The 12,682-nt window shown below is 37.6% G+C and overlaps 1 protein-coding gene across 10 annotated transcripts in view; it reads left to right on the top strand.

Moving 5' to 3' along the window:
- CYRIB (CYFIP related Rac1 interactor B) overlaps positions 1–11,864 on the top strand; it is a 144,543-nt gene extending 132,679 nt beyond the window's left edge. For all 10 annotated transcript variants that reach the window (XM_087447450.1, XM_087447457.1, XM_087447454.1 and 7 more), the window contains 6 exons: positions 89–166; positions 2,192–2,308; positions 3,225–3,304; positions 4,561–4,687; positions 6,131–6,201; positions 11,127–11,864. In XM_087447450.1, coding sequence (XP_087303576.1) covers positions 89–166; positions 2,192–2,308; positions 3,225–3,304; positions 4,561–4,687; positions 6,131–6,201; positions 11,127–11,190 — 537 coding nt within the window. In that variant the 3' untranslated portion in view covers positions 11,191–11,864. The remainder of the gene's footprint in view (positions 1–88; positions 167–2,191; positions 2,309–3,224; positions 3,305–4,560; positions 4,688–6,130; positions 6,202–11,126) is intronic.
- The last annotated feature ends 818 nt before the right edge of the window (positions 11,865–12,682 follow it).

Below are 12,682 nucleotides of genomic sequence, written 5' to 3' on the forward strand. Positions count from 1 at the left end.
TAAAACTGTATTTAGTAGATTTTTCACTTAGTTTTTACACTATTGTTTAGTACATAATACCTTTTCCTTTCATAAATGTCTTCTTTAGATGACAAATCCTGCCATACAGAATGATTTCAGCTATTATAGAAGAACATTGAGTCGTATGAGGATTAATAATGTTCCAGTAAGTTAATGCTTTGAATTAAGGGGTGGTGATAATAATTCAGCTCTTAATTTGTTCAGTTTATTCTTTTATTTTTCTATTCATTCGTTCATTCATTCAGGTAAAGTTAAAGCTAGTAATAAAGTTAGTAATTATGGGCAACCACAGCTGTGGGAAGAAAGAGCAAAATGTAGTAAACCGTATGGTGTTTACCTGTTTTTCCACTCAGTCCCTTAAATTCCCAGGACTACTTCAATAAAATTGCTTTTTGTCTGTATAACATTGATACTTAGAAAATTTCTCTTTGTATTCTCATTTTAACTGCACAAAAATTTTGTGAATTAGTGGTTATGAGTTTTTTGTCCCCATATTCTTAGAATGGAAGAATCCTGGAGAGAAATTGACCTGGGATAGGAGAAGTACTAATGTTGGCAAGAGGGGAGAGCAAGGTCATGGACTTGGAGCACTTCTGCTCCCAGTCTGGCTGTTTGAGAAAATGTCCCCTGTGCCTGTTCCTTGTCTAGAATAGTGTCTCTTCTGATATCTTTAGGCTTGTTAGCCTCTTGACTTCTCATCTTAAGCTGTTTAATAGCCTTTTCTACCTCCAAGGAGTCAAATGCCATAAGTAAAACCTTAAATATGGAGAAAGTATTATCTTTTTCTCTAGGTATTTTGAGGACCTGTATCATGCTAATTGGTGTGAAAAAATAGAGAAATTTCTAGGATCAGCCCTAGCCTCAAGAAGATAGTTTAATAAAGAAATACTATATAAACATGCAAGGAGTGATAAGTGGCATAGGAGGTTAAAAAAAGTACCAGAGGAGACTGTTCATGTTTTTTTTTTTGTGGAAAAAATATTTTCTGAAGTGGTTTCTCTAAGACAGGCCCTGGGTTGGAGGAAGGATTTCTCCTCCATGAAGCCTCTGTTATTTGCATCAGTTTGGTTTCGCATAGACCAAGTCCTGCTGTGAGGCTCACCTTATCACCTGTCTTTTTATATCCACCATATAAAATAAAAGCAAAACACCCAATCCTCTGTTACAGCCATCCTTCTATCACTCAAGGCCAAAGACATTAAAGTCTTCTTTGTACTGTCTTTCACCTTCAAAAATTATAGGGAAATCCAGTCATCATAATTTAAATATCTCTGAAATCTCTTCCCTGTCCTCCTTTTTATCTCTTACTTCTGTCCCAGTGGAGAGCCTAGTTTTCGTTCTCTTTTTGGCAATCATTCTATAGCAGTAGAACTCATTTTCTGACCTACAGTCTTTTTTTCTTTTTGGTACAGGCTGCCCACTATCATCAGTTAAGTTTCTTTAGAAAATTGACTTAATTGTCATTCCTTTCTTCTCACACTTTAAGTGGCTCCCCGTTACACAGAAGAAAAATACGAACCTAAGCTACAGTCTGACCCTAATCTTCGTTTCCAACCTTATCTTTCACTAGTTGCTGCCCCTTATTACACTGAATACGTTGAATTGCGTGGAATTACATTCTACCCAGGCGTTGGAAAACATGCTTTTCCTCCTGACTGGTTGGAATACCTTGTATACCTGCCCATCATCACCTGCAAAACCCTAACCCTTCTATGAGTCCATTTTAGTTTCTTCCAGTCTAACTTAGTCTCTGTGTCACCCCCCTTTCCAGTCATTATCTCTTAGCATGTTGTTGTGGATGCTATGTGGGTTCTTGTGTGTTCCCAGTGGAGGCAAGTGCACTGTCAGTCATCTTCCTATCTTCCATAGCATCTAGAACAATCCCTTGTATACAGTAGTAGCCCATCAAGGTTTTATTTAATTGCTTAATATCATTTAAAATAGTTTTAAAGATTAATCTTTTAAAAATTGCTTAATGTCATTTTTATTTTTTTTGTTTTTGAGGAATATTTAAGTATTATTTGTACTTGAGGGTCTAACATATAAGAGTATTTAGTAGATTAATTTAACAAGCATTAATGAGAAAGGCAGTCTGCCTAGGTTCTTTTATAAATGTTATTACATTTGATAATTTATGAACTGATGCCAAGTACTCTTATTTTCCACACAGGCAGAAGGAGAAAATGAAGTAAATAATGAATTGGCAAATCGAATGTCTTTGTTTTATGCTGAGGCAACCCCAATGCTGAAAACCTTAAGTGATGCCACAACAAAATTTGTATCTGAGGTAAGCGTTGTCTAGGACGTTGTTCTTGCGTTGCTGCTCTTCTGCCTGTCTGCAGACATGATGACCTCAGCAAGTCCCATGACTTTTAAATACCATCCTTAAGCTGATAGACTCCCCAGTGTATACACTGAGTCCTGTCCCTTCCCTGACACCCACGTGTGCATATCTGCCTGCCCATTTGCAGTCTCTTTGGATGCATTGTTGACACCTCAGCAGTATCATGACCAAACTGAAGTCTTGATTTTTTTTTCCCAACACTACCCTTTCTCCAGTCTTTGCTATCTCAACTAATAGTAAGGCTGTACAAGCAAATAACTTAAGGGTTATCATCCTAAATTCTTTTCTTTATCTCACCCCCTACATCCACTTCCTCAGTCTTATTGGCTCTCCCTCCAAAATACACCCTGAATCTGAAAACTTAACCCCTCTCTTGCTACCTCTCCAGATCAGCCCATCATTCTTTTACCTGGATTATTGCATTCATGTTCTGACTGTTATTTCTTCCACTCTTGCCCCACTCTAGTCTTTTCTCCAAAGAGCAGCCAAGTAATCTTCTTAAAGCATAAACCACATTCCCTTCCTTGTCTGCTTAAAATGTTTACAGTGACTTCCCAGTACCCTTAGGATAAAATCCACATACTTGATGGCCTGCGAGGCCCAGTCTGCATATTGTGATTGTTTCCACCCAGCTAGAATGTAAGTGCCTCTTGGGAGAACAGGATCATGGCTATCTTGATCATAGCTGTATCCCAGAGCTTAGAACAGTCCCTAGAATCTAGTGCATATTTTACAAAATTGAGAGTAGGAACTAGATTTTAAAGTTGCTAATTTTTCATATTATGTTGGGTTTTAAATTATGCTTAAGTAATAACTGTTGGTCACTTTTACTTTTTTTGTTCTCCATACACTTTTACAGAATAAAAATTTACCAATAGAAAATACCACAGATTGTCTAAGTACCATGGCTAGTGTATGCAGAGTCATGCTTGAAACACCGTGAGTATTAGCTGATCTTTTTCACTTTAACATTCCTGTTGAAATGGTTGTCTAGGTATGAATATGTCATATTTGAAGGTGGAAATTAAGTATATCCCAACTATCCAGTGTTAACATATGAAAAAATTAAAATAGTTTTGGCAGCTTAATGTAACTTCTGGTTAAGTATAAAGAACAGTTGGTTTTCAGGTGCCTCACACTAGTCAGACTAACTTACACTCTTCAGAATGGGGATTTTGTGGTGCTTTTTGGGGGGTAGGGGATGAGCTTGAAAGCTCTTTTGGTTATGCTTCTCATAACCACTCTCTTCCTTTTCAGTAAAGGACCTTGCCTGTTTGCTAGAGAGCTGCAGTCACTCTTCTTATCCCTCTCTCTCAGCATCGGTTCTCAGTCTTCAGTTTTTTTCAACACTAACTTGAATTCTCTTCTGGGTTTCTCCTCTCTCTCAAGCCATTTATGATGTGTACCACGAAGTTTTCTGGCTGCTTTTTCCTGACAGCAGGCAGAAAGAATCGCTCCTGGATTCCCAAATAATATATGGTTTTACTAGATGACTTTTGTTTTTGTGGAGCTTTTTATTTTCCAAAGCACTATGATATACATCATTTTATTGGAAAACCTTATGAAGTAAGAGGGCAGCTACTCATGATCATCATCCTTCTCATTTAGGAGATGATGTCCTGGGAAATGGAGGGACTTATGCACAGTGGCCGACCCCACACATGTGCCTGGATGTCTCCATCCTGGTTCTGGACTCTTTCTGCTATGCCATGCTGCCTTCTCTATAGACAAAAGTTCTATTTCTTTTTTCCCAAATGAAAGAAGAATATGATTGAATTTTAGCAAATTAAAATTCAGGAATACAATAACATGTTTAGATCAAGTTAGCCCCTAGATAGCAAACGTACTGGCTCTGTTAAGCTAGTGACTTTTTTCATCATAGTGGTGATAACAGCCTTTACAAAGCACCCATCCCCAAACTTGTACTTTGGGGCTACTTTTGATTTCTCTAAAATTGTCTGATCCCTGCAAGCAGAAGGGGTAACGTATTCAGGTGCGTATAGAGACCACAATATGTAAATTATAACTTCCACCCACCTCATTTCTCTGGAAATCTCATTGCAAAGACGGGGAGGTGCATAATGTTAGCATCCCTTTTAGAGATCAACAGGCTATGTCTTTCAGCATCAACTGAGAGTTGAATCAGCTCATTAGTTTGTGATGTGCTTCATCCATCCATCCTTTCTACCCTCCAGGGAATACAGAAGCAGATTTACAAATGAAGAGACAGTGTCATTCTGCTTGAGGGTAATGGTGGGTGTCATAATACTCTATGACCATGTACATCCAGTGGGAGCATTTGCCAAAACTTCAAAAATTGATGTAAGTTATTTTTTTTCATATAATTCCCAATAATTTCCATAAATAGAAACCATAGGCTTTTATTTAAAGAGCTGGCAGGCTGCACTCTGTTACAAAACTGAGTTTTATAGTTTGTGATAATGGTGGATTTTGGTCTCCCCTACTCTCTTGCAGTATTTCTTACGGGCTATATACAGCTGCACTAGAATGATTGAAGGATAACTATATTATTTTTCAGGGTATCTCCATGTAGGGAAACCTCATACTCATAACTGGTCCTTCTGCATATTTGGCAACATAAATAGATATTCAGACATGTGAAATTTTTTTTTATTGTCTCCTTTCTTTCTGTTGGCCAAAGGCCATTTCAAACAAAAATGTGTATTAAAAGTCAGTAGAGGTGCTCCAGTGAAAAATGTTGAAGACCACGTATTTTCCCTCCTCCCCCTAATCAGAATAATTTGTGGTTATAGCCTGGGTTTCTCTGTTTTGTCATTTCTCCCCTCACCCTCTCACGTCTGTTTCATCAGAATTATAACCAGTGTTTGGTGAGAATTGTCTCCCAGTTTCCCTTTCACAGCTAGTTCAGGCTCTTAGCATTTCGTAGGTAGATTACTGATTGCCAGCCAGTCTTCCTGCCCTCATTCATATCCATCCTATGTGAAGAGAAATGTGTTAACATTTATTGAGTGATTACTGTGTCCCAGGAATTTTACATTTGTTCTCTCATTTAACTCTGAAAATACTCCTAGGATGTAGGTGTTATCTCCCTGGTACTAATAGAGAAACTAAAGTTTAGGGAAGTTAAGTAGTATAGTTGCTAGTGAATGGTAGAGTAGGATTTTGAACCCACATCTCCGTGGCTTCCAAAGCCTGTGATATCTCTACTATGCTCTGCTTTTTCACAGTAATTGGGCTCATCTTCTTTACATACCATCTTCATTGAGTTGTTCCCTTTTTCAATAGCCTGTTTCCTGCTGCCATCCCCATCAGTTCCAAATGAGTCCTCCTGGCTTTCAAGGCCCTCTGTAAACTCCCCTATGTGAGTCACTTCAGCCCTGCAGAATTCTGTCCTCTGTGTGTGATATACTTTATTATTTTTGTCATGGCATCCATCTGCCTCTTTTCCTTGCCAGCATGTCCATTCCATCCTTTAAAAGGTTACTCAACGTCTTTTCCAGGAAGTCTTCCCATAGCTGACCCTTAGTTTTCTGATTAGTGTGGCTGGTGCTTCACTTTGACTGATTTGGTTCTCAAGAAGTTTTGTTTGACTGACAAACCAAAAATAATAACACTTGGGTAGATTTTTTTTTCCTGTTCTAAGAATAATTATTTTGACATTTCCAATGGGTAATTTCTTATGAGTTTCATAGTTGTGGTGCTAGTTTAAGTATTACTATTTCGAAAGTGAATGTTAGATGAAAAAAGAGATGTTTCACCTGTTTGGTTTCCTTTTCTCCTTAGATGAAAGGTTGTATCAAAGTTCTTAAGGACCAGCCTCCTAATAGTGTAGAAGGTCTTCTCAATGCTCTCAGGTGTGTATATGTACATGTACATACATATAGGAAAAATATGTGTAAGAAAATGCTTCAAAATGTGAATAGCACAAAGGATATGAATATAAATGTTCAAGTTAGAAATGCGAAGATCTCGTTTTGCTTATTGGTAATCTTGCTTTCAAATGTTGGTTACAGTATTTTTATAATGAAGAGAGAGAGAGTGTGTGTACAAATGAGAATAGCAGTTTTATTTCTTTCCTGAAGATTTGGCTTTCATTTTTTGCCCCTCTTAAAGCAGAGGTGCTTATTATTTTTTATTTTTTAATGAATGTAATACATGCTAATTATAAATAAAATTCAGTGAACACAGGAAAATTTAAAGAAAAAGAAAGAAATCATGTAATCACACTATTTTGAAATAAACCACTATTAACATTTTGGTATATATTCTTTTAGAGGTTTTTTCTTTACACTTAACAGATAGTCATAGGTCTATATGATAGTTATCTTTTTACAAAATAATACCATACAAACTGTTTTACAACTAGCTCTCTTCCCTTAATATAGTGTAATTACATTTCTGTGTTCACAAATGCAGATTTCTATTATTTTTGTGTATTTCCTATATTTCTTATAATGAAAATAAAGCAGTCAGTCATTATTTGAGATCTTCTCTCAGCTTAGACTTATTTGATTTACTAAAGCTAAGAATGCAGGAATATTTTTAAATGAAAATCTCAGTACATTATAACATCTTGACTACAGAGATTTAATTGGTAGTATAATTCCCTAACACAAAAGATGATTTGCTCATTGCTTGATTATCTGGGGCTTAAGCACAAAATTTATATGAACACAGAAATATTTATATAGTGACTTTTTGAGGTCACAGGCTGTCTTTGCTTTTCATTGCAGTGCTTTGTAGTTCATAGAACAGAATGAAATGATTTCCAATTCAATATTACATTCCCCACATATTTTGTGAGCAAAACAGATTGTATTCCTCTTGAATACTTAGTCACACCTGGTATGTCATAAAGCGAAACCTAGGCTGCGTCATTTCAGCTGAGTGGAACCAGCAAATGATTTTATTAAGGCTATGAAAAGTATTCTATAAGCAGTGATTGCCTGAAAGGAGATCTATTCTAAATGTACATCAGAAAGATTAAGGAACATAATAAAGCGATTAAAAATTCTTAAAATGTCAAACTATTTCAACCATAAGTGTTGTTTTTGGAATTTGTTACTCTTGAGGTTTTGCAGTGCAAACTTCATTGGATTTACCAGTATTTATTGTGGTATGCATCTTTCCTACTTGGTCCCTTTCTGAAAACTACCTGTGTCCAGTCAGCCTGATTTTTCTCCCAGGCTGTTTTCTTTTGGATTGGTTACATCCCTGAAGCCAGCAAGTGACAGGAAATCTTTTCTAAAAACTAAGAGATAATTGAGGTTTAGGAGGTTTTAGTATTATTTCTTTGCCTTGAAGGGACTCTGCTTAAAACCTTTATTTAAAAACCCAGAGTTTACTTTTATTTTTCAGAGTTAAAGAGAGTTCTGTCTCTTTTAATCTAGAATTAGGGCAGAAGAGGGCAGTGGCAGTGAGTGAGTGATGGAGTTGAGGGCTCCCACACGGTAAGCTGTGTTTGTGGGAGAGGGGAAGAAAAGTACCAGTGAGACAAGAGCCACCGTCACTTCCGTTAAGTTTTCTTTTCAAATATATAATGGAAATTAGAAAATGCAAGTTTATTGCAGCGACAGCTCTTCAACTGTTTGTATTCGTGGTGACCATATTCTGTGTCTGCTTTTTATTTTTTCGCCTAGGAAGTTCTGTAAGGTTAATCAGTTTACTTGATGCTATGGAGTAGTGGTTATAATTAGTAACATTTTTATATCACTGTAGATGCACAATGCAATTTTATATATAGGACTTTAATCTTCACCACAGCTCTGTGAGGTGGGTGTGGGAATGGGATGTTGGAGGTGTCTCCATTGTGCAAAAGAGTTACCTTAAGCTCTTGAGAAACTAAAGATGATACAGCTAGTAAATGTTGGAGTCTGTTTTCAAATTCAGGATTTCATTCTTGAACTCCCAAATACGTGACGTCACACTGTTGAGCCTTAGGTTTGCTGTGCAGTTGAGCTTCAGTGTGCTTTGGAATCACCTGGGTGGATATGAAAAATGCACATTCCCAGGTCACTGCCTCCAGAAAGTCTTCATTAGATCTGCGGTGGGGCTCAGGCACCTTCATTTTAAACGAACTCCCTTACTGATGTAGATAATGCTGATTCTTTGAGAAACCCTGCTTAAATTAAGTCAACCTAGCCCTTAATATGCTTCACTCAGAGCAAAGGAGATATTGTTAAGAAAGCAGTTTGTAATCCCAAAAGTGCTGTGCAAGTGTTGTTATTTACACCTCTACAAAATGGAATACCTTTTTGCTGAATTATTATTATTTTTTTTGTGAGTAGCCAATTTACTAGAGATGCTCACTCCATCGTTTTCCTCAGAGCCAACAGTTAATAACCAAATGAGAGTATAATTGCATGTCTATATATTATTTATTTTGAATGCTTTTCTGTAGTGATTATAGAAACTCCAGCTTATGTGATTATGAGAAAGCCACAAGTCTGGTCTACATTTTACAGGTGGAGAAATGGAGCCAAATACCTTTGAGCATAAGAGAGAAAGAGGGAGAGAGCTAGAGCTTGGAGCTAAAGTTCAGTGCTAGATAATTGCCTTCTTAATTAAATTTAAGAGTAAAGGTAAATAATAGTTGTTTTTCTTCAGTAGAAAAGTCACATGCCCTGGGAAAAGGACTTGGTTTTGTGCACACAGTGAAATACTGCTCTACATCTTCATACGTTACTTTCACACACATCAGAGGTTACTGGCCTTTTCGTGATGGAGAACGTGGTGATGCCTTGACCTCTCCATTGGCTCTGTCCGGGGAAGGATCTGAGAACTGTGGAAGCTCATGATCACATCCCATGGAAGGAGTGAGAACTTGTGCCGTAGTAGAGAGAAAAGCACTCACAACTTTGGAGTGTCACAGTACCTTGCTGATTAGTAATACTTTTACGTACTCTGTGGTAGAAATTTTGCTGTGCGCATTATTTGGCTCTTTCCATTATCCAGTTGTATAAAGAAGAGGGGGGGAAACAGGAACGAAGAGATGGATGTTGAAAATTCTTATTTCCTGGCATCAGTAGGATTATGTGTAGCTATATATACTTTCTCTGCACTAGGGAACTGAAACAGAGGTTAAGTCTTTGCTGTAGCACCTACCACTTAATGTAAATATTCCTTTATGGATTTTTATTTCCAGCCTGGCTGCCTACCTTCTTGTCTTCCTGCCACAAATACTTACTGAGCACCTGTTACGTGCCAGGCACTCTGGGATCTGTTCAGTAACGTGGGAACAGTTTGGAAGTGACTTCTAAGTAAAATTTAGAGAGTATATCAGATACTTAATAAGCAATCTGTCCAAAGATTTGCTTGAGTATAGGTACTTGCTTCAATTTTTAAAATTGATTTGAAATTAACCTAACAAGAATTGAGTTTTAATTTATTTAACGCAGAAAGGCCATCTGTGTGTACCTGCTTAAAATGATATTCCTTAAAGATTATATGTGAAATTCTTATAAGCCAAATTAACCAGACCAGCATTAAGTTCTGTCTGAATTATCTCCGAAATATATCCCACAGTCAAGCATTTGAGCACCTATTTCCATTGCTGCTCATCTGGTCCAAGCCTTGGTCATCTCTCACCTAGACCCTTATGATAGCCCCTGGTTGGTCCCTCTGCTTCTCCTTCTGTGCCCTACAGTTCTCCCTCAACAGCCAGAGTGATCCTTTCAAAATGTAAATGAAATCACACAACATTCCCCTACTTCATATTCTCCACTGGCTTTCACTGCACTTAGAATAATCTCCAGACTCCTTACTGTGGCCGCCAGTGTCCATGTGACCTGGTCTTTCCTGGTCTCTGTGGCCCCACCTAGTACTTTGCTCCTAGGTTAACCCCTTCTGTAGTATTAGTATATTATCGTCTTTTTCTCTGCTAGGTTGTAAGCTCCAGAACAGTGCCTGACATAGAGCCTTGCTTATTGAATTTCTGCGATGTAAAGGAATCCTATGGTGAATCTTCTCGTAAAATAATAATCACTGTTAGTGATTCGTTTTTGGGTTCTTAATTTGGATTTATATACTTATAGCAAAACACCTCTGCCTAAAAATAAGGCACTGAGAGAAGTGAAACATTTTGGGATGTGACAATTACAGCTGAAATAGCTGAGCTGTCTTAAATACAGAATACAACAGGGGTCAGCAAACTTTTCTGAAAAGGGCCAGAGAGTAAGCAAATGTTTTAGGCCTTGTGGGCCACATGGTTTCTGTCATAGCTAGTCAACTCTGCCATTGTTGCAAGAAGGTAACCATAGAAAATACTTAAATGAATCAGCATGGCTGTGTCCCAGTAAACTTTTTATATAAACACTGAAATTTGAATTTCATATAATTTCCATGTTAACATGAAATATTATTATTGGTTTGATTTTTTCCCCCCAGCCATTTAAAAATGTAAAAATATGCTTAGCTCACAGGCCATACAAAAATAGGTAGTGGGCTGGATTGGCCCACAGGCCAGTTTGCCGACTCCTGGGATGTAACAGTTACTTTCCTGGGAGTGAGAAGTCACAGCTCATGTTTACTTTAGAATTTAACCAGATCCGTTTAGCAAGGTAGTTCAACAGCTAAGTTAACAGCTGTTGGATGTTCTGTTTAAAAGGCGGTGGGGAGGATAAGCTGGGCAGAACCTGAACAGAGTTCAAGCTGGAATGAGGTGAATGTTGAGAGAGAAGGTTTGCCTGGCCAGTTGCTCATCTCATGGTAATTTAGAACTCAATGCAGGTAATGCTTTGTTTTTTTAATTCCTTAAAATCGATGTTTTTTTTACCTTTAGGTACACAACAAAACATTTGAATGATGAGACTACCTCCAAGCAAATTAAATCCATGCTGCAATAGCAGTTCTGGAAGAAGCGCCTGCTGTGGACAGACAGTTCTGCAGTGACTGGGAATGCACAGTTTTTAGGGATTGCAATTCCTCTCTCATTTACTCTTGCTTTGTATTTCTGTCCTCCGTTCTTCCTCCCTTTTTTAATCATGTTCTTGTTCTTAAGACTTCTTTTCTGTGCCAAAATCAGTAAAGTTATACTCTGAAGGGACATTGTCCTTTCAAACGGGCCATCTAAGGCAGCTAATTATGCATTGCATTGGGGTCTCTACTGAGAAAAATTCTGTGACTTGAACTAAATATTTTTAAATGTGGATTTTTTTTGAAAACTAATATTTAATATTGCTTCTCCTGCATGGCAAAACTGCCTATTCTGCTATTTAAAAACCCTCAATGACTTTATTTTCTACTGCCGCTTTTTTCATGTGCAGCCAAAATGAAAATGTTTAAATTAACTGTGTTGTACAAATGGTACCCAACACAAACTTTTTTTAAATTAGTAAGACTTTTGTTTAAAGTTTTAAGTTTGCATTTTGACTTTTTTTGTAAGGATGTATGTTGTGTGTTTAATCTTTATTAACTAACGTTAAAAACTGTGATGTGTGCGTAGAATATTACGTATGCATGTTCATGTTTAAAGAATGGCTGTTGATGATAAAATAAAAATCAGCTTTCATTTTTCTAAGTGTGGCTTGGTTTACTGATGTTTTATTTTTAGGCTTCTAAAGCTTTCCCCATGTCAATTTTTATGTATACACATTACATAATTTTCCCTCCTTTTAGGGACAAGCTGTGTCTTTTTAATAGTATTTTTCGTCATTATTATGTACACAGTTTTAACTGCTTTTAAAATTCTTGCTAATTGCAGTAAGACCAGTGATCTTGTCATTAACTTGACTTTTATTCTTGATTTAGTCTTGTATGGATGTAGTCATAGAAGGAAAACTACCCACTTGCTTGATTCACATTTCCCAGAAGTGAGAGGGTAGCAACATGAAGCAAAGAGTGTGGAAGGAAGAACAGCTCTTAATACTGGGAGGAGAGTGAGTATAAGAGGGACTTCCCAGGAGAGATTCAAGTCCCCGATCTCACTAGTGGTAGAAAACTAGCGTGTTTATTTTAAGATCATAAAACCTTAATTGTGAAATCTAAATGTCATGATTGGGAGAAGCTGCTTAAAGGTGGTTTAGTCCAACCATGCTGGTGTTTTAATGAGAAATGTATCTGAGCTGTGACACAGTTAAAAGGGTTAACTCTGGAAGAGAATCCCGGAGGCTTCCATCAGAACCTTCTGGCTTAATAGTGCCAGATCGTGACTCCCACAGCCCTTCATAACAGAATCCCAGCTGACCTCTCTGGGCTTCGTGTCATGCTCTTCGCCTTCATACCCTGCCCTCCAGCCAGGCTCAGCTGCTTAGATTGTTGCATGCGGTGTCGCACTTCCATAAGTCTGGTCTGGCCGGTCCCTGAGCTTGTCATCCTCTTCCTCCCTCACGTCCATCT

The sequence above is a fragment of the Ceratotherium simum genome, chromosome 23, assembly GCF_057802395.1.
Source record: "Ceratotherium simum simum isolate JZ-2026a chromosome 23, ASM5780239v1, whole genome shotgun sequence".
Lineage (NCBI taxonomy): Eukaryota > Metazoa > Chordata > Mammalia > Perissodactyla > Rhinocerotidae > Ceratotherium > Ceratotherium simum.